The 23,793-nt window shown below is 48.3% G+C and overlaps 1 protein-coding gene across 3 annotated transcripts in view; it reads left to right on the top strand.

Annotated features, from left to right (window-relative positions):
- The window catches only part of SUFU (SUFU negative regulator of hedgehog signaling), a 95,643-nt gene extending 72,157 nt beyond the window's left edge, over positions 1-23,486 (top strand). For 2 of the 3 annotated variants that reach the window (XM_080620931.1, XM_080620930.1), the window contains exons 10-12: positions 261-399; positions 13,358-13,426; positions 16,557-23,486. In XM_080620931.1, coding sequence (XP_080477057.1) covers positions 261-399; positions 13,358-13,426; positions 16,557-16,646 — 298 coding nt within the window. In that variant the 3' untranslated portion in view covers positions 16,647-23,486. Of the gene's footprint in view, positions 1-260; positions 400-11,405; positions 11,617-13,357; positions 13,427-16,556 lie in introns of all 3 variants that reach the window. The other variant, XR_013957198.1, reaches the window with a different exon arrangement.
- Positions 23,487-23,793: the final 307 nt, after the last annotated feature.

Below are 23,793 nucleotides of genomic sequence, written 5' to 3'. Positions count from 1 at the left end.
ATGCAGTGGGCTTTAGATGTATTCTAGCTCTGTAACAAGGCCCTGAGATTAAGGGGGTAGATAAAGGGGAGCTCCCAGCTTCAGCAGGAGGCTTGTGACCTGCTTTGTAGAGCAAATCATACATATATATTGCAGAAAAATTAATAGCTGCTGCCTTAAGAAAGGCTCCCCATGCTGATGGCAGAAGTTACAGATCTTCATCATTCTGTTGTTTGCTGCTCACACCCTCTCAATTCACACACGTATGTTTTATTCCCCAGGGGAAGGCTCTTACATGGACGGCACTTTACATATAAAAGTATTACAGGGGATACAGCAATCACGTTTGTATCAACGGGAGTAGAAGGAGCCTTTGCTACAGAAGAGCACCCCTATGCAGCACATGGACCTTGGTTACAAGTGAGAGAGCCTCTTTCCTTTTTCTCCCCCTTCCTCCTTTAGTGTGTCCTAAAACTGATTTGCTAAGGGCTTCTGTGGTTTAAAAGTGTAACAAACCTGTGTTTTCTGCTGCACCGTCTCTCATAGCTCTTGCATAATATTTTCAGTAATTATGGACTCAAAAAATAATGGTGAACTGTTAACTATTAATGGAACTCAAATTGACGAGCAGTGGCTGGAAAGTTAAAAAATCATCTCTGAATGCAAGTGTCCATTTTGTGGAGTCAGCGAACACTTTACAGGCAGTATTTACTCTTGATTTCTTCCAGAAAGGAATTTGGGGAGGCAGAGTGGAATGACCTAAACAAGAATGGAGCCAGGGCAGAAGAGCTAGAAAGCTGTGGGACTGTGATCCTGCAGAGCCAAGATCTCGGTTTTACATCATCACTAACAGGGGAGCAGCACAGAGAGCACTGCTTCTTTCAGTTTTAGCTGTTTCCGATGGATTCTTTGACAAAAGCTCATAGTTGTGAAAGCACCCACACATTTTCTGCACCCAGCTTTTCTGTATCACAGATTTTTCCTTGGAAGCTCCCCATCTGCTTAATGTTGAGGGTCAGCCCTATGGAGCAGTGATGCACTAATGATACGATGGTGTATCACTAGTCTGACCTTGAATTTCTTCATGGTTATGAACATATTGCAAAAATAAAAAAGTTTTGAGGAATGTGTTTATGCTGAAAAGCCCATCTCTGCGGGACTATATGCGTGCACTAAGTCTCTGCCTTCATTGTTATTGTGGCATTCCTGCCTCCACTTCTGTTTTGAAGGCAGGGATTTGTTTTAGCATTGCAGTGTTGCAGTTAACCTTCCAGTGACTTGTTTTCAAGGCATTCCACTGCCCGTGTTCATATGTCTGGAGGACATCATACCTTGAAATCTATATGACTTGTAAAGGAGCTGATCTTGGCTAGAATCATGTTGTGTGTAGGGATTTTCAAAGAGCTTGCGTGCTTTGATTGTACTGACTGGAAACTGCAACACTCCTCTAATGATTAACAGCAAAGGGTCAGGTTTAAGGGTGGGTCATTTGCTGTTGGTCCCTGTGCTTGCCAACACATGATACACAGGATCTTGTGACTGTGTTAACTCCAAACATAAGTGTTTGTTTGCATTTACATCACATCTTGAAATGTATTGATGTATAGAGTAGTCAGGTAACCTCTAAATTGTAAATAACGGCAATGATCAGGTCACCATTCAGACATGTTAACCCTTATGAGCCTGGTTGCTTCCATGTTTGTTTCTTTGGTGGAAAATTCTGGAAGATTTTTGGAGTAGGTTTGTGGGAAAGGTGGAAAATTGCTGGCTTCTGAGCAGCAACGAGAAGCAGCTTCCCTCGCTTGTCTCCTACGCAAGGTCAATGTATTGGATCTCATCTGATGTGACTGGCTCCACTGCTGGCTCCTGCCCTGTCCTGTGATGAGCATGAAGGAGGACAGACTGGGTAGGGGAGGAAGGGAAGCTAAAAGCAGCACAGGACAACTGGAGGAGCACCCAGTTGTGCAAGATACATGTGGGAGTGTCTGAGGCTCTTGGCTTAATATGCAATGGGAGGCTTCATCTGTGCTCAGTAGTCCCTTGTGGTGTTGTGAGCAGAGGAGGGAGGTTCATGTGGCTTTGCTTCAGAAGTAAAAGAAGTTGTGGTGCATAAAATTTCTAAGGAGACGAGCTGTGTTTGGTTTAGTCCCTTGCAGCCTGGGCTGGCCGAGCTGGCAAGCCCTGCAAAGCTTTCACAGAAAGGCCCAGAGAGGATTTTCCTTCTCCCCTGCTTGAGATCCCAGGTGCAGTGATGAGCTCCAAGGAGAGCTGGTGGCTGAAAGCAGATCACTGCAACACAGGGGCTTGTTGCAAAGACAAGTAAATGGAGGGACCATAGAGAGAAAGAGAGATAGCAAGCATCTCCTCCTGTGGACTTTTCCCCTATCTTAGGGGAGAAATAAGAGCCTGAAAGATCCTGACCTTGGCTTTGCAGCAGCCAGCAACTGCCTTCTCTTGAGGCTGAGCTTTGGTGCAGTGAAAGCCCAAACCTGCAGACTAAACACAGTACCTCCTGTTTACATGCCGTGGGCTGGAGTGGAGCATGTCCAAGGTGGGACAGGCCATAGAGCTGCTGCAGTCAGCCCCCGCTCCCAGGCTGAGCAATGAGCTGAAAGTCGCTGTGCTGCAGTGGAGGGCTAGCGGATGACAGGAGTTTGGCAGGTCCCAGCGCCATTCCCACCGGACAGGTGTCTGTATCCCCACCATAGCTGGCACTTGGCTGTTTTAGCTGTCTCAGCAGAAAAGGCCAGGAGTCATTAGACCACGGAGATTGTATGCCCCGTTTCTATCAACAGCCTTTCCAGGTCACGTTCGAGGCATGTTAGTAAGGGAAGCCTGTCCTGCTGCTGCCCATGCTCTGGGGATGATTAGACTAATTCTCCAGAGCTGTCAAATTGGCACCTTTCCCAAGTACTTGGCTTTTTTTTCTTTTTTTTCTTTTTTTTTTTTTTTTTTTCTTTTAAGTAACATTTAATTACTTCTAAGAAGCCAAATTATATTAAAGGTCTAAGCATGTCGGGCTGGTTTATTTCTGAACTTCCACTGTGTCATGTATTGTTGAGTAGGGAAATTGCTTTGACTCAGAAACGTACAAACATATTCAAGAAGTCCTCCTTGTTAACACTAGGCTCCTGTTTATATGCTAGTTACCCTGGCAAAGTCTCTGATGTGTAACACTTGCATTAACATTACACATGATCAAAGGCTTCCGTGGTTCTTTCTTCCACTCCCCCTTCCCCAAGTGCTGTGACAGCAGAGCCCCCACACTGCCTTCCTAAGCACCTCTCCTCTCCTTTCCAAGGGGTGGATGTTCCAGATGCACAGCAAAAGGCCACATGTTGGAGGGTTAGGGATGCTGATCATGCAGACACTCTGACATTAACTACCTCTTGGTGACATTCATATTCCTGGTGGAGCATCCAAGGTTCTTGGTCCAGTGTCTGAGTTGAGCCAAGCATGCAGTTATCTCACAGATCAGCCTCGTTTGTCTCTAAAACCTACCCAAAGCAAGGTGAGGTTGTTCATATGTTCTTCCTCCCTCCCTTACTTATGTTCCGGCAGATGATAAAGGTCTGTTGAAATGTGTTTCTGATCAAGCCCATCCCAATAAAGTTGCCTGAGCCTTTAATACATATTAATATTATCCTGGGGTAGTTTGTGTCAAAGCCTGTCAGCATGCATCATCCTTTGGGAATTACCATCATTAAGTCTCCAGTGGTGGGAGTAAGGACATGCTTCTGCAAAGCTCCTGTGCTTTTATGTGGAGCTCTCTGCCTGCCTGGCACAAAGCAGACTGTTCTCCCCTCCTACCTTGCTCACCTGGACTGCTTACTCTCCCCAGAGGGGAGAAGGAGGTTTGTTTAACCCTACCTTTAGATAACTTCTGCTCCTGCTGCTTTAGGCAGTCATTGTTCCAGGGAAGAAGATGACACTCAAGTCTTTGATCATGTGCAACGTACATGTTACGCATCAGATACTGCTGCAGACTCTGCCATACGAGCCAATACAGCGCAGTAAAAACAAACCTAGGGTTAGACTCCTTGTTAACTGCAAAATCTAACGCACAGAATGTAAGAAATGTCTCTGCACTTCAGCCTTGCCTCTGTTGCGTGTGTATTTCAATGCTGTATATAACTGAAGGATCGATCATACCTATTTTCACAAAGCGTGTCTGCCTCATTCAGTGCACAGAGATGCAGCATGTTTGGGACATGAATCAGGAGTGTGGAATAAGGTATACTCTTGCCTATAGGACTTCCTCTTTGTTTGTTTGTCAAAATTAAAAGGTGTGTGGTAAATGAGGCAGGTAATTGCAGAAAAATCACAATAGTTTTATGGCTAAGTCTTTAAATGTTGCCCTGGAGAACTGGATCCTGTTCTGCCTCTACTACTCTGTTCCTCTCAATGCTTTTCCAGAGTCTTGAGCTCAAATGTACTCGCATGGCAGCTGAGTTTGTATTTGGCGTTTTCTGGGTGCTCAGCTCAAGACCTGAGGTCTGACCTGTGTTCCCAGCAGCAGAAGGAGGCCAGGAGGAATTCCTCTGTGGATACCCCTGTGCCCTGCAGGGATGAGTGGGAAAACAGAAACCTGCAAGTCCTGAGACAGGCACCCACAAGGAGTAGACATTCAGATCCAATTTTCTCTTCGCTTATTTCCCTATGTCTGTTCAGGAAAACTTTCTTCCAGTCATCCTGCGAAGATTAATTCGGTGCTTGCCAAGCATTCCAGCTCCACAGATGAGCACCAGAAACAATTTCAGGAAGAGATTAAAATTTGTTCTTGCAGGTCAGGAGAAGGGATCTCTCTGGGGCAGCGGGTCAGCCTAGGAGTCGAAGAGCCATGTCTGGCTCCCTGCTCTTGCAGATTTTCTCTGTGACTTTGTTAAGGCTCTTTGCTTCTTCCAGCCTCCCTCCCCCATCTGCTGCATGGAGAGGAGTGCTTCCCTGCCTCGCTGAAATGTAAGGCTGAGCACGTCAGAGGCTGTGAGAGTGGTAAGGACAGTAAGATTAGGTACTTCCAGTGTAATCCATACTGGCAGTAGTTGTTGGATGGAGCATACTAAATAAAGGGGAAGAGAGTAGGAGGGAACAGGGAAGCAACTTGAATGATAATGAAAAGAAATGATGACTAATGCTGCATTCAGTGAGCAGAACCATCCTGAGGACTGAGCAGGGCACAGGTCTTGTGGGAGAAAAACTGCAGGTGATCCTGTGATTACAGATTTGTTTTGTGAGGCAGACGTACGCTGGAGCCAAATTAGCATGGCACAGGCACTCTCTGGGCAGCCATTTCCAAAGTTTTGTATGCCCAATGTCACTGGTCTCTGAGTCTAGAGGGGCTTTTTTTCCAGGTAACTTACTCGGTTTCAGGATGATTCAGCAGATGGAGGCTATGGTTCATTTGCAGTTGGCACCCTTCAATTTTCAGCACAAGGTCTGTGTCTCCATGTGAACTGAGCAGCTCGCAGCAATGGTGGGTATATCCTCTGGCACCAGCCACTGCTGGAGGACACACTTTGCTCACCTCCCATGCCATTAGGTTTGCGACATCCAGCAGACAGCATGTGGATGCTGAGGCTGTGGAAATGGGGTTCTCCTCCAGTTTCCTTGCCCTTTGTGTTGCCTCCAGCCTTGGCCTCTGATCTGCTCTCTATCCTGCTTTCAGTGTGTCTCTGTCTTCCCCCCATCCTGGCCCATCTCTGCTTTCCTCTCCTCCCCTTCATTCATAGTTGGCAAATTCCTTCTCCTCCTCCTCCTCCACACAGCCTGACTTCCATCAGAAATGCTGAGAGGGCTGGAGTGTTTTCCTGCCTTTAGTCCTGATGTGCTTGGTGCCATAGCAATCCCTCACCACTCAGAGGAATCCCTCACACAGAGAAATGATCAGAGGCAAAACTACTCCTTAGCTACCTCTTCTCTGTGTTTGGGGCAGACCTGCCTTGGGTTTGGACATGCTCAATGAAGAAGGACTCTTTCTGCTTTTCTCTGAAAGGCTATGGACCAACAGTGTCTTTCAGAGGCTTCTGACTTGGCAAAACATTTCCACGATCAGGAGGAAGACTTTCTCTTGACCTCCAGAGTACTTTTTGGCTAATCTTGTAAGGGGTAGTTCTCTTGTTTTGCAAGAGAATGATCATACACATTTGTTACTACTGTCACAAAATACTTTTTCCAAAATACCTCTCTGAGATCACTTGAGTCCTTTTCCCCTAAAAGCCTTTAAAAAAAAAAATGGAAAGGCATCCAGCATGGAAAAATAAGTTGATGCTTAGGACAGCAAGGTCAAACTTCTCATAGGAAATGTTAAATGTGCCTGTAGGCAGGATAGGTGTATGGAGGCTGTGGGAAGCATCCAGCATTCAGGAGCTATCAACATGCACTATCTGTGCTGTCTTGGCGGTGGGGGGGGTGGGATTAGTGTGAGCAGGGTCATGGGGGACAATCCATTATTTTGGTTTGGCAACCTAACTGAAAAATCTGGGGAAGAAGATCAGCCTGAGCCCAATCTTTGAATATTTTCAGTTTTTCTTGCTGAAACAAAAGCCTTAAAGAGACCAAAAGCTGAAAAAAAAAATCCTTTTGTGTTGAATGAAACCAGAAATAGAAGGTTTTCTTCAATAAAAACAGCAAAAAAAATCTAGCTTTGCAGAACAGAGCTGGAGTTGCTAGAAGTTTTGCCTTCTCTAATCAATATTTGAGGGATAAAACACTTGCATAGGATATGAGAAACTCATATTTTATTCCTTTCCTTTTATTTGAACCCGCATTTCTACTTCTTGGCTTTATGGATACCACAACTACAGGGTATTTGGGTTCTTCCTCAGCTCGTCCAATTGGAGTTGTTCCACATCATATAAAACACTGAATTAGTCACAGAGACAGAGAGCACGAGAGAATGACTCTGTTCCGATAGAGTTAGGACATTCCCCTGGAAATGAGCACATCTGGTTCTTCTCTCTGCTATACCACATGTTAAATCGTTTATGCACATTGGCATAATGGCAGCAGCAGAGGTTCTAAGCAGTGTTTGAAAGAACTACTCTGGTGCTTGAGGTGCTCGCTTGTAAGTTGGAGTTGAGTCAACTCTTCTCTTGAAGAGATAGGGATTGATTTTTGGACTTCCCAAACTATAATAGATGTATTATGCCTAGTGTGGTGAGTTTACGGACAACACTCACAAACTGGTTTAAGTCTTGTGTAACTACATCCTGCTGTTCCCCAAAGCAGTTTGATGCTTCTACCCAAAGAAAGGCTTTTTTCAGAATCTCTTCAGTGGCTTCCCCCAAATTCTGCAGCAGTTCTAGGAAATCTAAGCCAGCACTCTTCCATTCAGTTTATCATCTTCCCCAGAACCTCACTGCATTATCCCTTTGTGTTCTTCATCACTGCTGAATGAGACACTGGGAGAAACTTATACTAGGGTACAAATGTCCCGTTAGGTCATCATGATCCTCCCTGTATCAGCTCTCCTGCAGCGTGTTCTCTAGTGCTTTGTCCAGGCTAGTTTTGGGTGAGTCAAGTTCTTTCATCCTTCTTAAGCCGACTGACTACCCTGCCACCTAATGCCCCTCCCTTGCTACTCAAACTACATTTTGGCAAGTTTGTGTAGGTTTTCTTCCACCCACTTGGAGCATTCCATGAAATGCCTGTTCTTCCTTTGCTTTTTCACTCTGAAAGAATTAGTATTGCCTGTAGCCTTGGCTCCTTTGTCAGTGCTTTCCCCATCTGAGCCAAACTTTATGTGTTCACTCAAAGCAGCCCTGTCTGAAAGACGTATCTCAGACAGGCTAGGCTCTGAGGGGGCCAGGTCCTTGCAATCAGCCTCATAGTTGGGAATGTCATGGAGAGATCCCACAAGGTCAAAATCTTTCAGCATCATCATATACTTCCTCTTCATGGATTGTAACATTGTGGTGTGAAGCAACAGGGTCCCTGAGGCATCTGTGAGTGGATGTTTTTTCTTTACAAGAAGGGTTGTGAATCTGCTGGAAGAGCAACAGTGGAATTCCCCATCAAAGGTGTTTGTTACAATACTGGTACCTTTGAGGCTGTAATGAGAGCTGTGGTGGATTCAGGCAGCAAGGTGGCCTCTCCAGGTAGTGTCAGGGCTGGGTGTGACATGGAAGGGTGATGTGACAAGACCTCTGCCCTGAACACTTGCAGTCAAAGCAAAGCAGTGCGAAGAAAGAAGGGAAGAGCAGAGGGATGGGCTGGGGGATGCACAAAGTGTGATTCATCAGGGGGGTTTCTTGGTAATGTTTAATTTCGTTGGAAAATGCTGACGCATTTTAGCTTTGCTTTTTACTGTGCTGTTGAAACATTTTCAGGGCAGAGGGCTCCTAAAAGCTGCTAGATACTTCCAGCTCTAACACCCTGTGGCTTAGGGTACAACTGCTCCACCCATTCCAGACATAGTGCCTGGATGGATGAACAGTTTCTTTGGAAGGGTTGGCATTGCTTATATAGGGGTTTATTGCAATGTGTCCCCACCTTACCTGGTTGAGCCATATAAGCCAGCTCTGTACTAAGTCCAGAACTAATAAAATGTGGTTTCTTTGCTTTGACAAACCTGCTAGAAAAGCAAGCGGCAGTGTTTAGTGCAAACAAAGTGCTAGGGCAAAGTGTGGGATTGTTTGGTTTGTTTCTAGGTAGGCAAGAAAATGGGGTATTATCAGTAAAAGCACCGCTGCTTAATTGTCCCTGGGCTGATCACTTGTTTTTTGCCCTGAACAAAGCATATTTCCTGAAGTTGGAAAGAGCTGCAGCTTGATTCCTAGCTCAGCTTCTGAGAGTCCTCCTTGACCAAAGCTGTGCCAGGCTTTCAACATGAGTGTGACCTGTGGCCTCAGCCAGCCTTTCTTGAGCTGAGAACTTCAAGCCCTCATAACAGTGTTGAACCCTTATATGAGATGGGGTGTTAACTGTGGGGTGGTACCTGTAAGCTGACTGTGGAGTCTCTAATGTTTCACTAAGCACCACTTGCTTTCAAAGTGAGCCCTGGAGCCCCATGACCTTGTGTACGTTTTCAGATCTCACCTGTTTTCATACACTTGCAGCTGCATACCTGTAACAAGTCACGATACAGGTTTCTCAACTATCCGCGGGTATGAAAAGCTTCAACACAAGCTCCTTCAGTTGACCCGTAGGTAAGCCCTGTAGGTAAGAAGCAAGCTCAGGTGAGTCTTGCCACGAGAGGGAGACATCATGCACGTAGCCCATGTGTTCCCCGAACACATCCACCTGAATAGGACAGCCTAGCCTGGTATTTTGTAGCGTGTCTGGGCACATGCAATTGTTAGTGAAGAGTGAGAACCTAAACTTCGGGCCTCAGTTATGCAGTAGGTACCTGTGATAGAAAACAGGGACTTATCTATTGGCTAGTCATCATCTTCCAAGCATCCGTAGCATGACTAACAGCCACAAAGCACACAGAAAATGGAATCTTGATCTGCTAGCAATGGGATAGCACGTGTCTGGGCCTCTCTGGTTCAGGTCAGGGACATCCTGGTGTAAGCAGGACCGTGCAGCACCGAAGGAGATGTTTCAGATACCTGCAGCTGGCTGACGAGGCCGTTCCCTGTTCATATTGCAAACAGCCATTACAGAGGCTGAGCTACACCCTGTAACCAGCTCCAGCAGGCTGGGCTGGCAGGAGTGTTTGCACAGAGCTGTGAAAACACAGCGCTGCGAGCTCTGCAGCACCCAGGGTGCCCGCTGCCACTCGGGAGAGTGCCTCTGCTTCCTCAGCACCAGCCAGGAGATTTCATGGGAGAGGAGGCCTGTTCAGCGTGCATGGGATGGCTCCATTTCCCCTCCAGATTGCACTGCATTTTCCCATGGCTGCAGCACAGCAGTGAGGCTCTGTTTTCCTTTGGGAAGGGAATAAGCTGCTTCATCATTGTGATCTCTGTGCAGTGTCCTGTTGATAAGCTCAGTTAACAGCATCGAAGGAAAACTCTAGATTCAGGTCTGAAATATAAAGTGAACAGGGCCTATTTGTTTAATTTGAGCTTCTAAGGTTTAAATCCCAGAGGAAATTAAATTAGGTGCCTAGAGCAATGGCAGTCTGTCATGTTTATTTGCTGGGAATGTCACCTTTAATATCATGCACATATAACGTGTGTGTGTTAATGTAATGGGGTATCATACTGTGCAGGAGCAGGCATGCTACAAGAGCTGGAAACGTGAAATATTGTGAGTGAGGGAAGCTGAGATGGGATTGGATTTATTCTCATCCTTCTCCGTAGGAGCAAAGACACACCAGCATGAAGGTGGCTTTGCTGATTGCAGGTGGGGATGGCAGCCTGATCTATGAGCACAGGTCTTAATGCTCCTGGGCCATTTTGATTGGGCTACTTCTAAGAGGAGAAGTCTTGTCTAGACGTGAAGGCAGGATGACAATACCTCTTGCTTCAAAGCCCTCTTCAGCAGTTGGTGTGCTGCAGACACATGCCTTCCCCCTGCATCCTCAGGAGAGCCAGTTTCCTGAGCTGAGGGACATGGCTGCTTGTACATTCGGTTTTAACCATGCCTCAGAGACTCCCTTCCCTCTCTTCTTCAGGAAGGAGAGCTCTACCCAGCAACGTGGGGCTGTAGGGTTTGGGGTGGTTTTTTCCCTGTCTCCTGTTGTTAAGGACAGGCTCTGAGTGACACACTGAATGTCACTGCAGCAGTTTGTCATTGCAGCCTGTGACGCTTGCCCTCCACCAAAGTTAACTGTCTATGCAGGCTTGCAGAACAGCTCTGCAATCTTTTCCCATTGCTTTGATCTCATAAACACAATCCACGAGACAGTTGAGCTGTGGACTTCAGTCCCACTGCACTTGTCAGACCCTTCAGGGAGCCAGTTCAGATCACTGCATCAGTGGAATTTGGTTGTTTGGGGCTTATCTTTTCAGCTGGATTACTAAAACTCACTGAGAGGGGACAGTGAGCTGCAGATGGCCTCAGCCATCTCAGGGGGTTGCACCCCAGGTCAGTGCTAGCTATAGTGCTCCACCTAGGTTTGTCCTTACTCTGGGAGTCTGTGGTTTACCCTGGACTGACCTATCCCCCCCTTCACTCTTTCCAGCCTTTGCTGTTTACTGCCGCGTACCCTGTCTTGTTTTGCCTCCAGCCTCGGAGCAGCTGGCTGCCTTGCACACGTGGTTCCCATTTCTCTCCTGCCTCTGGCACCTCGGGAGCGCCCAGGGGTCTTCCTGCTGCGCTTGTCTTCTCGCCCCGCTGCCAAAGCCACAGCTCCTCATTGCTGCTCTCTCACCCATCCCAACCTCTGGCATTTTTGCTCATCCGTGAATGGCTGAATATTCATTTCCTCCTTGCTGCTTTCCTTGATTGCTGCGAATACCAATTCCTCCTCCTTTTTCCGGCTGTTCTGTAGATTTTGATGTCTGCCAAATTGTTTTCATTCCCTCACCCCATTGCAGGCTGCACCTCCGCAGAAAGCGATCTGCTCCGCACAGAGCCCCGGCTCCCCACCCAACTCTTCCTTCTGAGCTGAGCGATCAGGTTGCCCTCCTGCCTCCAACACAGACAGACAGCTTCCTCCTCCTGCAAACAGTCAACAAACGGGTGTCTCCAGTTCAACAGGCAGAATGGTTACAGGCTCCTGCAAGGAGACTGCAGCAGTTTGCGGTGGTACTGTGTGTTTTAGTGCAGTGTTCCTCAGCTTGCCAGTCTGCAGATTGGTGCCAGGTTGCAGAGTCCTGTCCAAAGCAGCAGGCTCCTGGCTCCTAGCTAAAGCAGTTTTTTTTCAGGCTTGAGGTGTGATCAGAAAGGCCTGATGGAGGTGCCTGCATCCATGCTGAGCAGCTCAGTTATAAGCCCTGGCCTGGAGCCTGCTTGAAGCTAGGCAAAGAAAAGAATGGAGTGGAAAGGGGAGGTGCAGTTCCCTCATCCCTTGGGAAATCTGTGAGCAGTGGCAGCAGGGTGGCAAGGTTGAAGAGTATGGAACTGCAGACACCTGATAGCTCTCGGATCTGTATTCGGTGTTTTCGGATCTCTTGCCAACAAAGAAAGGGAGACCTGAGTCTTGCCTTTCTCTTTCTGTCCAATAGTCCTGCTAGTGTGTGACCGAATGGAACCCAGAGGCTTCCACTTGCCAAACAGCCCATGGCATCCTGGCGATCACCTGCTCCTTACTGGTGTTACTGGTACCACGGAGCTGGTGGGCATGGGAGGTGGGGCTCTGTGGTGGCTGCCGCTCTTCCAGATGTGAGCTGGAGGGGAAAGCAGAGAGAAGTGGGGCTGGGCACATAGCTCCATCAGTGTTTGGTGCTGGAGTGGTTCCTTCTATGGGAAGGAGCACAAAGTTCATTGCTGGAGAGAACAGAGAAAAGGAAGAGTAAGAAAAGGGGCACGGGGGAGGTGGTTGCTACAGGATGGAAAGCAATGCCAGAGACAGAGGAAAGGGTGGAGTGAAGAAAGGAAAGGAGGAGCAGCAAGGGAGAAACAAACCTGTAGGCTGAAATGAGAATAATCCGCTGGATACTGCTGCAACCTAACTCCCAGGAATGCCACTGCAAGGCCCCCTCACCGCGTGGGGATGTTTGCCTGGTCCTGCACTGCTGTCTCTGCTCCTGTGCCAAGCCAGCTGGCCTGCCTGAAGCTCTGGCCTTTATGGCTGTTGTGAAGAGAGGCAGGACGTGTTTGCTTTTGGCTATCACATGCTTTTGTAAGAGGGTGGGAGTTCCTCCCCTTGAATTCCTGGGACTGGTTTTCCCCCCGATGTCTCTGGTTTATGTGACCTGAGGAGCTCCATGGGGCCAGGGTCATAGCCCTCAGCTGCTTTCCTGGGCTGCTTTGTGCATCCCAGCCTGGCCTTGGGATGAGCCAAAAGCTTTCCCAGCACAGGCACGTGTGATACAACGTGGAGGTGCCTGGAGTAGGCACCTCTGGGACCACCTCCCGTACCCAGCATCTGGTTCATCTGAATGATGTGCTGCACTCGGGTCAGAGCCCTCCCTGTGCCCAGAGCACCAGCTCTGTATGGGTCCCTGTGCTGCTGTTTCTTGATTAAACTGAGCTTAACTTCAATGGATCAGATGAAAGTGGCTGTCTCTCCAGCAGTTGTTATCCTGACCCCTTTTCCTTCTTCCCCACTCCCTATGTCTAAAGCTGAGCCTCTAATTTTAGGCTGAAGAAGATAATTGAGGGTCAAAGAAAGACTGCTGTATAATTTTAACTTTTTTTCTTTCAGTGGTTGGGGTGGGAAGCAAAGTTAGGAGCTCCTTGCCCTCAAACCCTTGTATTGCGGGAAAGAAGGACATAGAGGAAGGAGTGAGCTGGTACAGTCTGCTCTCTGCAGAAGTCGTTCAATTTCTTGGCTATTAGCTAAAACTAGGAGTGTAAAGGCGTAACTACTCTATTTCCTTTGCAGATCCTATTGACCGAAGAGTTTGTAGAGAGAATGCTGGAAGATTTAGAAGATCTGAATTCTCCAGAGGAAGTAAGGCTGCGTCATTCACATATCTCCCATGTACTGTTCCAGAGAGCTTAGCCTGTCCTGCAGCTTGCCTTTGATCCTCCCCTCTGCTCGCAGGCTGTAGCCTGCATCGTAGACATGAGGCTTTGCTAAACCTTCACATCTGCTGTGACCTAAGGCACTGAGAGAAGGGGTTGCAAGAAATACAGGGCTAGGATGGGTATTAAGGGAGACTCTGCATTTCCTTTCCACCAGCATCTTTTCCAATGTGGTATGTGAGCACCCCAAATCAAGGTGGTGGAGCCCCTGAGCCAGGTGGAGGGGTTTCCTTCATGCCATGCATAGTGTCTTCCATGGGAGCGTCAGGCACATCACTCTCCCTGCTTTGAGAAAGGCTGAAAGTGGTGGCAGCACTTTTACTGCTGAGCAACCTGTGGTAGGGGCCTCCTTTCTGGGGCTTGGGGAGCAGGGAGGGGGGTTTTCACATCTGCTGCTTGGCCTTCACTTGCCAAGTGAAGAAGAAGACCATCACCAGCCTGGAAGCCTCATAGCAGCAGCCAGGGGAGCTTTACAAAGCTTTGCCGTGTGGTACTAAACTTCCCTCTGCCATGTGATCTCTTCCTGGGGAACATTTAACACCCTGTCTCCCATGCATGCCATATAAATACTCTGCTTAACTTCAAAGAGCAGTGGCAGAAATGACATGTAATATTTTTAATCCCATTTTTTACAGCTCCCTGCAGACTCTAAAGAAACTTTGCTTGGTTTGTAGAGCAGCCCTTCCATCCCTCACCCTGCTCCCTTCCCCCCATGAAAATCTCAGGGCTCTTAATTGTTTAATCCAAAGTTGATTTAATGCCAGGGTATTCTTCACTGTGTGAGTGAGGGGAGCATGCTGCTGGCTGTGCAGTGACTTTCAGGCCAGCTTTTATCCAGTTAAACCTAATCCAAAGCTCATTTTTGCTAGTGACATAGAAGCCCAGAAGCACTTTGGTTTGAAGGCCCTTTAGTTAAGGCTTTGGACTGCTCTTGTTCCTTCGCTCTCCACTGAGAAGCAGAGGCAATGAGCATGGCAGCTCCTGGCACAGCAGCCAGGCATTTGATTCTGAGTTACTGTGACTTTACTGTATTAAAAAGTGGAAAACAAACAAACGCAAAGGATGACTTCTCCAAGAGGATTGCTTTGGAACCACTCCTGTTTATAAAAAGGAAAATACTTGAGATGAAATGTGAGCTTTCACCATCCAGATTCCTCCAAGGATTTGTAACTCACTGGACCCTGGGTTGGGCCAACCGAAGGCGTTCCTCAGCAGCCCTTGCTGTTGCTGATGATGTTCCTGTGGTAGAATGAAGCACTGCAATGAGAATCTTTCCTTTGCTGCCTAAAGAGCCACCTGTGTTAAGTGAAATTAAGTTAAATGATCTGAGTATCTTTAGCATGTTTTTCACATACCCTAGAACTGAACCGGGAAGAATCCCCTCAGTATGTCAGGCTTGAGTTTAAAAATAACCAGCCCTAAGTGGGTCTTGGGCTGTTTATGTTTCCTAGAAGAGAAAGAGTGGAAGTTTATAGTAGCCGCTATCGTGAAGGACCCTTCTGCCATGCCCCCAGATCATGGCTCTGATGCTGAACCACCAGCCTGGCTTACTCAGGTCGGTAGGTACCAACTGAAGGTCATCCTTATACACAGCTGCAAATAGAGCAAGGTTGGGAGCAAATTCATGTTAGAGCCACCCTTGCTGTGGAGCAGGCAGCTGGAGGGGATTTCCTTTAGCAGGAACTTGCCACTGGGTATGTGTTAATGTCCTTCAGAAACTGGGCGCTTATGGGAAGAAAGACAAGTAATTAGGTAAGGGTAAATGATTCCTAGGTCAGTGTCCCCTTGCACCAACTCTCATTCACGTAGGCCCTGGGAAGCTTATGGCATGGATGGCCTTGGTCTGAGGACTTTCCTAGGAGAGGACCACTGTATCTGTAACTGTTCTGGATAAGCTGCCTCCTGGTCAGGTTGTTACCTGGTGATGTGGGATCCCAGTAAGATTCATTCCTGGGAGTTCTCCCAGGTGTCAGGGACTATCGTGGTGTCAGTGGGTATAGCAGATACTGCAGACTGGCTTCCAGAGCTGTCCCCCACATGTTTTGGACCCTCAGGCTGGACGCTGGGATTGCATGAAATGCCTGTGCAGAGCTGGTTGCCATCCAGCTCTGGATGGGGCAGATTTGTAGCTTAGGAGATTCCACCCCCATCTCCCACAGAGCTGTTTTTGAGGTCTCTGAGTGCAGGGGGCCTGGTCAGATGCAGCTGTGAGAAGGGTTGGTGGTAAGGCCCCTTGGAGCTCTGTCCCCACCTTGTTGTGTTTGGGGTCAGAGATGCTGGGGTGACTTCCCAGCCTAAGGCAGGATGCCCTGGAGCGATATCAGGATGGGACCAGTGCACTTGCCTTGTTTGGGAAACATTGGCCAGAGACAGTGCTGTGCAAACCAGACTGGGGCAAAAAAATCTCCGTTCCAAGTGCTTCAATCAATGTTTGCAAAACAGCCTGAGCAGCTGAGTGCCTGTGTGAATATGAGGCATTGTACAGCACCCTGCAAAGCCTTTGTACCAGAGGTGGGTAGGGCTGGAGCAGAAATGCTGTTCAGGCACTCTGGCTCTCCCCAGCCAGGGTTTGCCCACCCAGAGGTGATGGCCATTTGCAAGCCTGTCACCCAGCAAAGCCATGCTAGCTCATATCCCACCCTGTACCAACAAGAGTTTGAAAGCTGCCATAAGTCTCCCTTTAAAGCAGATGGGGGCTGGTGTAGGTGCAAGGAAAGGGATATGGTTAGGTAGGAGGGGAGATAGTTCTGCTATGACTTTTCAGAGAGGTTGGGAGGGGAAAGGGTGATGGGAGCAGAAACCCTCCAGAATCCGTCTGATGAAATAAACAGTGCTTGGGCTGAAAGCTCAGAGCTTTACTTTGGCAGCTGCGGCAGAGGCTGCATTATCTAATGTCCACTGCTGTCCAAAACACACTGATGGGGAAATGTTTTCTTAGTGGCCTCTTGTTTTAAAAAATAATAATAACATGGGGCTGCCTGCCTTTGCACTAGGTTGGTTTGTTCTGTGCAGGTTGCAGTGATGTGCATTGACTGGTTCTCTTTACTGTCTTGCAGTTTAAACTTCCAAAGGAGTACAGCTGGCCTGAAAAGAAACTGAAAGTTTCCATCTTGCCAGATGCCGTGTTCGACAACCCGCTGCATTAGAGCTGAATTACACCCTTCTAACAACTGGGAGAGCCAAGTTACTGTCCATTGCCCAGTGACTCACAGGATAATTAATGCAGTAAAAACTCTGCCTGCAAATAAAAGAGTTTGCTGCACAACCACTGCAAACAGAAGAGGAGCTACTCAGCACCAGCCCAGACCGAACTGAGCCCTTTCCTTTATCCTTCCCAAGGCTGAGCTTTCTGGGAACAGCCTGCGTATGTGTGAGTGCGAGTGAGAAATATTTAACTATGAAAATTAGTAGTAAGAATCCTTTTTCTCTCTTCTAGCTACAGAACGCCCCTCTGCCTTAGCTCAGGGTGTAGATGCTCTGCACGCCTGTATTTACACATGCGTTTCTGCCAGGTGCGAGCCTATAATCCATGGATTAAATGTTCTTTACGTGACTCTGGAGTCCTTTTGTTAGCCAAACTTTTACTGACTGCAGAACTGTTCTTCCATGTGCTATTTTTTTTCCCTTTTCAGAAACGGAATGGTATTTCCCCTGTTTAAAGGAGGCCAAAAGCTCACATGCTTGAAGCTGAACAGATTTAAAGATGAACTTTCTAGTTCACTCAAGAAAAACAAACCCAGATCCTCCCTGCCCTCAAATTAGGCATGTTTTAAGTGTTGGTCTTGGTGCTATTAGCTATGGTATCACTGCAAACAGAGGCAACTTTATTCTCACGCATCCTGTCCTTGTGCCTGAACCCCAGGGAGGGTCGCAACCCCTGGTTTTGCACAAGCAGGAGGAAGAAAGCTACCGGGGCGGGGGAGATCTCCTGTTTACAGTGTGTTTATCTTTAAAGAGATACTGTCAAGTATTTTTTCCTTGCTATTGTACAGAATTTGAGAAGCTAGAAAGGACCATTTGTTCACAGGGACAACTTCAGCAGCTCTGCAGGATCCAGAGGGCTGCTTGAAACAGAGATCTCCACTGCCCTGGCGCAGCAGAGAGGAGACAGCCTCAATAAAGCCAACTGTTCTCCCTGTTCCAGCGGGGTTGTACCTTAGTACAGCTCCATTTTCCCCTCTAGCCTCACTGTGATGACTCTTCTTGTTATTGTTGATGTCCTTCCTTTCAGATAGATTTGAGCTGTAAAGCATCAAAATCAGCTTGAAAAGACCCTCCCTGTAGATCCCCATGGCGTCCTCCTTGGAGCAAAATGTGGTGTGCAGAGGAGACAGTCTCTGCAGGGTCAGGTTGTTTCTCTGCATGGAAATGCTGGCCCCTGTGGATATGCTGCAGCAAACCACTGCAGGCTTTACCCCCTGCTGCTGTTGCAAGTTGTTTCTCATGCATATTCCCCACCCTTCTTCTGCCCATTGTCTTTAGGTGACAACTCTTCACTCCTTGTCAGGGGTGGTGCAGCTTCCCTTCCACCCCTTTTTGCCTACAGGAGAACTTAGTGATTTGCTCACAGTTGCTGTGTGATCGCAATACAAGTATAACAGAAGCTTTTAACAGTCAAGTCCCCTGATCAAACAGCAAAGTCTAGGAGGCCTCACGGTACCCCAGGCTTGGTTTTCTGTTTGTTTTCTGATTTAATTTCTTCCTGGCATGTTCAGCTTTGATGGTTTTTGCATATATTTGGGGCTGGTTAACATTGGTCAAGAAGCAGAGCTAGGAGCCACAAAGCTTTCTTTGGACTTGCTGCAGAATTCTGCTGTGGCCTCAGGCAAGTCACTCAATGTCTCTCTGTGCAGAGGGTGATTATTGACTAGAGGGCTGTAGGACCTACCGAAGCATGCCAGGGTTTGCAGGGGAGGGCGTGCTTTGTGTACAAAGTAGTATTTGTATTATTATAATTGTTGTTATATTATAATTTAAGACAGGCCAAATGCAGGGTCCAACACTGCTCGGCAGAGCCTTCCTTTCTGCAAAGCTACGGAAGCAATTTACATGTAAATGAGTTTGTAATTTTGTCGGAACTCACAGGATCATCTTAAAATCCTTCTGCAAAAGAACAAACTTTCAGATACCTGCATGTGCCAGCCAGGGTGGTTTCTGTACTGTGGCAGACTGCAGTCATCCATGGGATCTCTTGGCCAGTTTTCACTGTCCTGGTTAGCACGAAGCATCCCTTCTGCACTGGAGATGTATATGCAGGGGACGGCGTGGATGAGAAAATGGCATGAAGATGTACCAGTCCAGCTTCAGAAATTACATGCCCAAATGTCCCATCACCAGATAATGAACAAACAGATGATTGTGGCAATCAAGGGAAAAAGGCAAGGGCAGCAACTATGATTTTGTCCCTAAGCCATCTGCCAGCAGTAGCCCATGGGCTGCTCTTGTACGATGCTTGCTAGGGGTGCCTGCAGCAGAGCTAGGCCATCGCCACAGTGCTGGCTGCTCTTCCTTGTTTCCAGATGCTAGCTCTCATTAAAAGGAGCTTAAAATCCACGTCTTATTGAAGAAGGGACATTTGGAAGGTCAATTGTTGCTGTTCCTGCAGAGATCAGCACGGGGCAGAGAGAAGTCCATCAGACCCTCTTTGGGCTCTGACACGCATCTGGAAAGCTTAGGACCTCCTGCCCTATGAACATCTTGAGCCTTCGCAGTGGGGATGCAGTGCTTTACGCAGGGAATGCACCTCCTCCAGGCTGGCTTGTGCTCCAGTTCTGCCTTTCTTATGTGTATGTTTTCCTTGCATATTTACTCTCATGAGATGCACTGGGTTAGGTTTTCATTGACTTCAGAAGGAGCACGCTGAATGCATTTGAAAATTCACCCAGTATCTTTGTGTGTGTGTGCGTGTGTGTATTTTTGTTCCATGTCATGTATTTATATATAGTTCTGTGTATTTGAGTTATGAACAGGTGGCATGCCAGAAATCACTATTTCTGAGACACTTTCTCACAGATCCTTGCTGGTAGCCAGATAACAATTGAGGGGAAAGTTTAAAGGCAAGGAAATGAAATCTTTCTATTTAGTTAAGGGGGGAAATATTAGACAAGTGCTAAAATAGAAATCTCTGTCTCGTACAGTAGGTGTAACAATGAGAGAAAGTGGTGAAAGTCAGCCTTTAAGCTACAAGGTCGTGTCGCTGCCTCTCAACAGTTGTCTAAGAATAAGAACGTTGCATGTTCCTCAGTATCGTGAATTGCTGCGCACCCACAGGACCTCCCCTCCCCTGACTCACATCAGGTTTGCAACCATGCCAAAGGCTTACTCATTGGCAACTAAATGAGATCTCAAGCTTGGATATTTTCATCCTGGGACAAGAAGACATGCCTGTGTGTGAAGGAAATGGAAAAGAAACCGTTGTATTTTAGTGAGCATTTTCCCTCGAAGAAGGGAAACACATCAGTGTTAATAACACCATGGTGTTTGTCTAGCCCAAACCTGCTGAGATGGTAGGTCCCTGGTGCTGAGTTTTTCTAGATTGTGTGGAAGGTGTGAAGGATTGTCTGAAAACAAAACCTGTGAGGCTTGTGTTAGCTAAAGATAACCTTCTGGATGGAAATGAACGTGGTTCAGAAGCAGCGAGTACAGGTTTTCTCCCTCCTGGAGAAGAAACCTTGCAATGCAGGTCGATAGGGATATTGCCAGAGATGAAGAGCCTCATGGCAGACCCACAATGCCTTGAAAATCCAACATGTGACAGCAATTCTGAAATGAGAGAAGTCCCAAAAGCCAGGACTACTCTCCCTCTTGACTTGTGATTAAGAACAGAAGGAATGTATAGTTTCACTCCTGAAGTATGTGGGCCATGATCTGAGCAGAGCTTGTAGCTGGTGTGACCTACAGTGATATTTTCAGTGGCTCAGATAGGTGGTGCCTGCTGTGTATCGTGTCTTTGAGGATGGTGATATATTGCTCTTACTGCACAGAGATTTGCCAACAGTGATTTGAAATTATATTCTGAAGGTCTTCAAATACTCAGTTACTCTTGGATGACTTTTGAAATTACACCAAGTCATCAAGTGGTCTTTGAAGAAGTGGGAGTTGTGTTGTTTTTCATCTGTGACCAGTAGAAATATTTAGGGGGTGTAGCTTTTAAAAAGAAAACAGTTGAAAGAGATGCTTGCCTTGGAGGGGGCAGATTGCTGGGGAGAGGTTGCATGGTGGGGGAGCAGCCTCCTCCTGCACCCACAGCTCAGGCTCATTCAAGGCAGTGCAGCCCTTATGCATCTCAGGCGCGGCAAGAGGAGCTAATGTGGATGAAAGGAAGCTAGAAACCAAAGTGAGAATCATCAGGGCCTCAGCACAGCATGGAGCTCTGCAGGCAAGTCCTCATTTCCATGCCAGGACACACTGAGGTCCTGCACAGGCACAGTGCACATCCCACTGTGTGTTCACGCTCTGGCCTGTGCCCATCACTGATGGCAGAGACTGCAAATGGCTGCATCTGAGGTTGAGTCAAAGATAGGGAGTGGCAACGTGGCTGCTGCTGTGGGCTCATTTGTTATTCTAATCAGCGTGGGGTGGGGAGCGGAGCTCCTGCTCTGCTGCCCCTCGTGAGAACCTCCAGGCTGGTCACCGAGTGAGCATTATTGTTCACCCACCATCCCTTCCCTTCAGCACACGGCCCCCAGCTCCCCACGGAGTCCTTTCTCTGGTGCTTCACTGGAAGGTGCTTGGCTGGCTGCCTGCATCACAGGACACTGGGTTAGATGACACCTGGGATCATGGCTGCTTGGCTGTTTGTCTGTCCTCCTTCCTCCTGGGTGGGCATCTGGAGTCCATGACCTGCTTTGCCAGCTTGTATCTGGCCAGGGCAAGTCAACGTTGTGTCAGGTGGGAGATCCGCAGGCCTTCAGGCCAGAGGAAACCCTTAGACCTCTGTATCCAATTTTCCTTGCTCCCTGTGGCTCTGCTGTACCCAGTCCTGGGCTCCAGCCCAGGTGAGGAGGGGGTCCAGCACCATGAGAGCCCTTCCACTACCCGGGGACTTGGTCCTCTATGTGACTGCCCTCCATTTAAAGCATATATTGTGCCTTAATTCTCCCCGTGAGTGAAGCTGCAAGGGCACATGAACTGTCGAGCAACTAGGAATCCCTTTCAGTGCATCTGTCCCTATCGACTAATGCCATCCTGCGCAGCAGCCAAACTGTATCCAAAACAATCTTGAAATGCGTGTTTGCCAGTGGGGTTCACCTCCAAAGGTTTTGAAGCTGGATTTAGGTCTCTTGGACCATGGCAGTTTTTAATGAGCTCTGTAGCAGCCTCCTGTTTTGATAATGTCTTTTCTGTTGTGTAGTTCTCTTTTCAAAAGAAAACCCTCGTGTTTGACGTTAGTCCAGAATTTCAAATGGAGAATAAGCCTGAGGTTGCAAATGTGTTTAAAACCCAGCCTCGCATCAACCTGTCTTTCTCAGGCAGTGAACCTGTCGTGTATCGTGCTTCACCACCTCTTCATTTCTACCATGATTCTGTTTCCCCTAAAGCCGCTGACAGACCATAAAATCATCATAAGCGGCACATCAGTTCAGAAACATGATTTCTGGTCTGCCGTGGAGGTAGTCCCTTCCCTTTCCCTTGCTGGAAGACCACGGCATCGCTCACCGTTTGCCTCGCAGGGCCTCGGGAGCAGGAGAGGAACATCAGCCCAGAAAGGGCTGCACATGGCTGGGGCCGGCGCTTGGTTGTTTTTAACTGTCCTGACGCTGCCTCTTCCCTTCTTTAAAAAGAGGAACAGAAAGGGGAAAAAGCCCCAAACCTCGAAAACCTGGGGGGAAGCTTCCTGCCGGCTGTTGTGCATTGCACACACTGGCCTTTTCTCTCACCCTCTCCCTCCGCTCCTGGCAAGGCTGGAGATGAAAATGGCTCCTTTGTTCCTTTCCCTGGGGCCCAACTGCAGCGAAAGTGCGGCTCCGGAAACCCTCCGCTGTGCGAGCGGCGAGGGTGGGAGGGACCGAGCTGTCGCCGTGTGTGGTAGGTCCTACATAAACACGGCATGTGTTGACAATGCCGCGGGCAGGATGGGCGCAGGAGGACTTTGTGGTGCTGGCGACGAAGCTGTTGCGCTGCGTGGCAGCGAGCAGGCAGTGAGGCCCATGGAAGGCAGAGGAAGGGGTGGGAGTGGCTGTGTCCTCCCGGCAGTGACTGGTCACGGGCTGGGGGCTCCAGGCCCTTTTGATCTCCGCTTTTGGCTGTTCCCTTGTGGAAGCAGATGGCATCCTGCTGGGGGCTTGCACCGATGCCTTGGACCCCCCTCCGGGATGCTCCTTGCACCCATCCAGCCCTGGCATCCCAGTGCTCCGAGTCTGGCCATACTCATACCCCAAAACCCAAGTCATTGAAAACGCTTCTCTCACCCAGCCTGGGGTGAACACACCAGCTTTTCCCTGTCTTTAAAGGGCTGGAGGTTTGGCTGTGCGCTAGGGACACTATTTTGCATAACCTAGAGCAAGGGCAAGCTTCCCAGGGTGAGGGACACGTGGATGACCGGGACCACAGCAAACCCTGACTGCTGGTGCTGCCCTTGCAGCCCAGAGATGAACCTTTCTGTAGTTCAGCGTGTGCCTCTGTGTGTGTGTGTGTGCTTGGTCTGTGTGCGCAGGGCTGGATGGAGCGAGGAGCCCAAGGATGCTACCGATGGGGCCGGAAGGAGCCCGTGTGCCTGCAGGCGGTGTGTCAGTACCTTGTAGAAGGCCTTGCTTCCCCTGCCCCTTCCTTTTTTTTTATAAAAGACAAAGAAAAAAAAAAGCAAAGCTAAACTAGCAGAGGTTTTTAAATATTTTATATTAGTTTCTAATGTAAATTCCTACCTTGTCATTGCAGTGCTGGGGGGGGGTTCGCCTGCACGTGACCTTTTGTAATATTTTTGTGACTCACTAAACGTTTCTGTTTCCCTCCCGTGTATTCTACGTGCATTAAAGGTATTTGCAGAACTGTCGGTGTCCTTCTCTGCGGGCGAACCAGCGGGACCGCCCCCCCTCCTCCTGGTCAGCACCTTCTCATTGATGCCTTCTCCTCACCAGCCCCTGGGGAGCAGGGTCTTGACTGCAGAGGGAGGGGTCCTTCCAGTATCTGAAGGGGGCCTACAAGGATGCTGGGGAGGGACTCTTCATCAGGGACTGTAGTGACAGGACAAGGGGTAACGGGTTCAAACTTAAACAGGGGAAGTTTAGATTGGATCTAAGGAAGAAATTCTTTACTGAGAGGGTGGTGAGGCACTGGAATGGGTTGCCCGGGGAA

This window comes from Psittacula echo (assembly GCF_963264785.1).
Source record: "Psittacula echo genome assembly, chromosome: 6".
Lineage (NCBI taxonomy): Eukaryota > Metazoa > Chordata > Aves > Psittaciformes > Psittacidae > Psittacula > Psittacula echo.
Note: the sequence above shows the minus strand (reverse complement) of the source record. Positions and strands in the feature narration are given on the sequence as shown.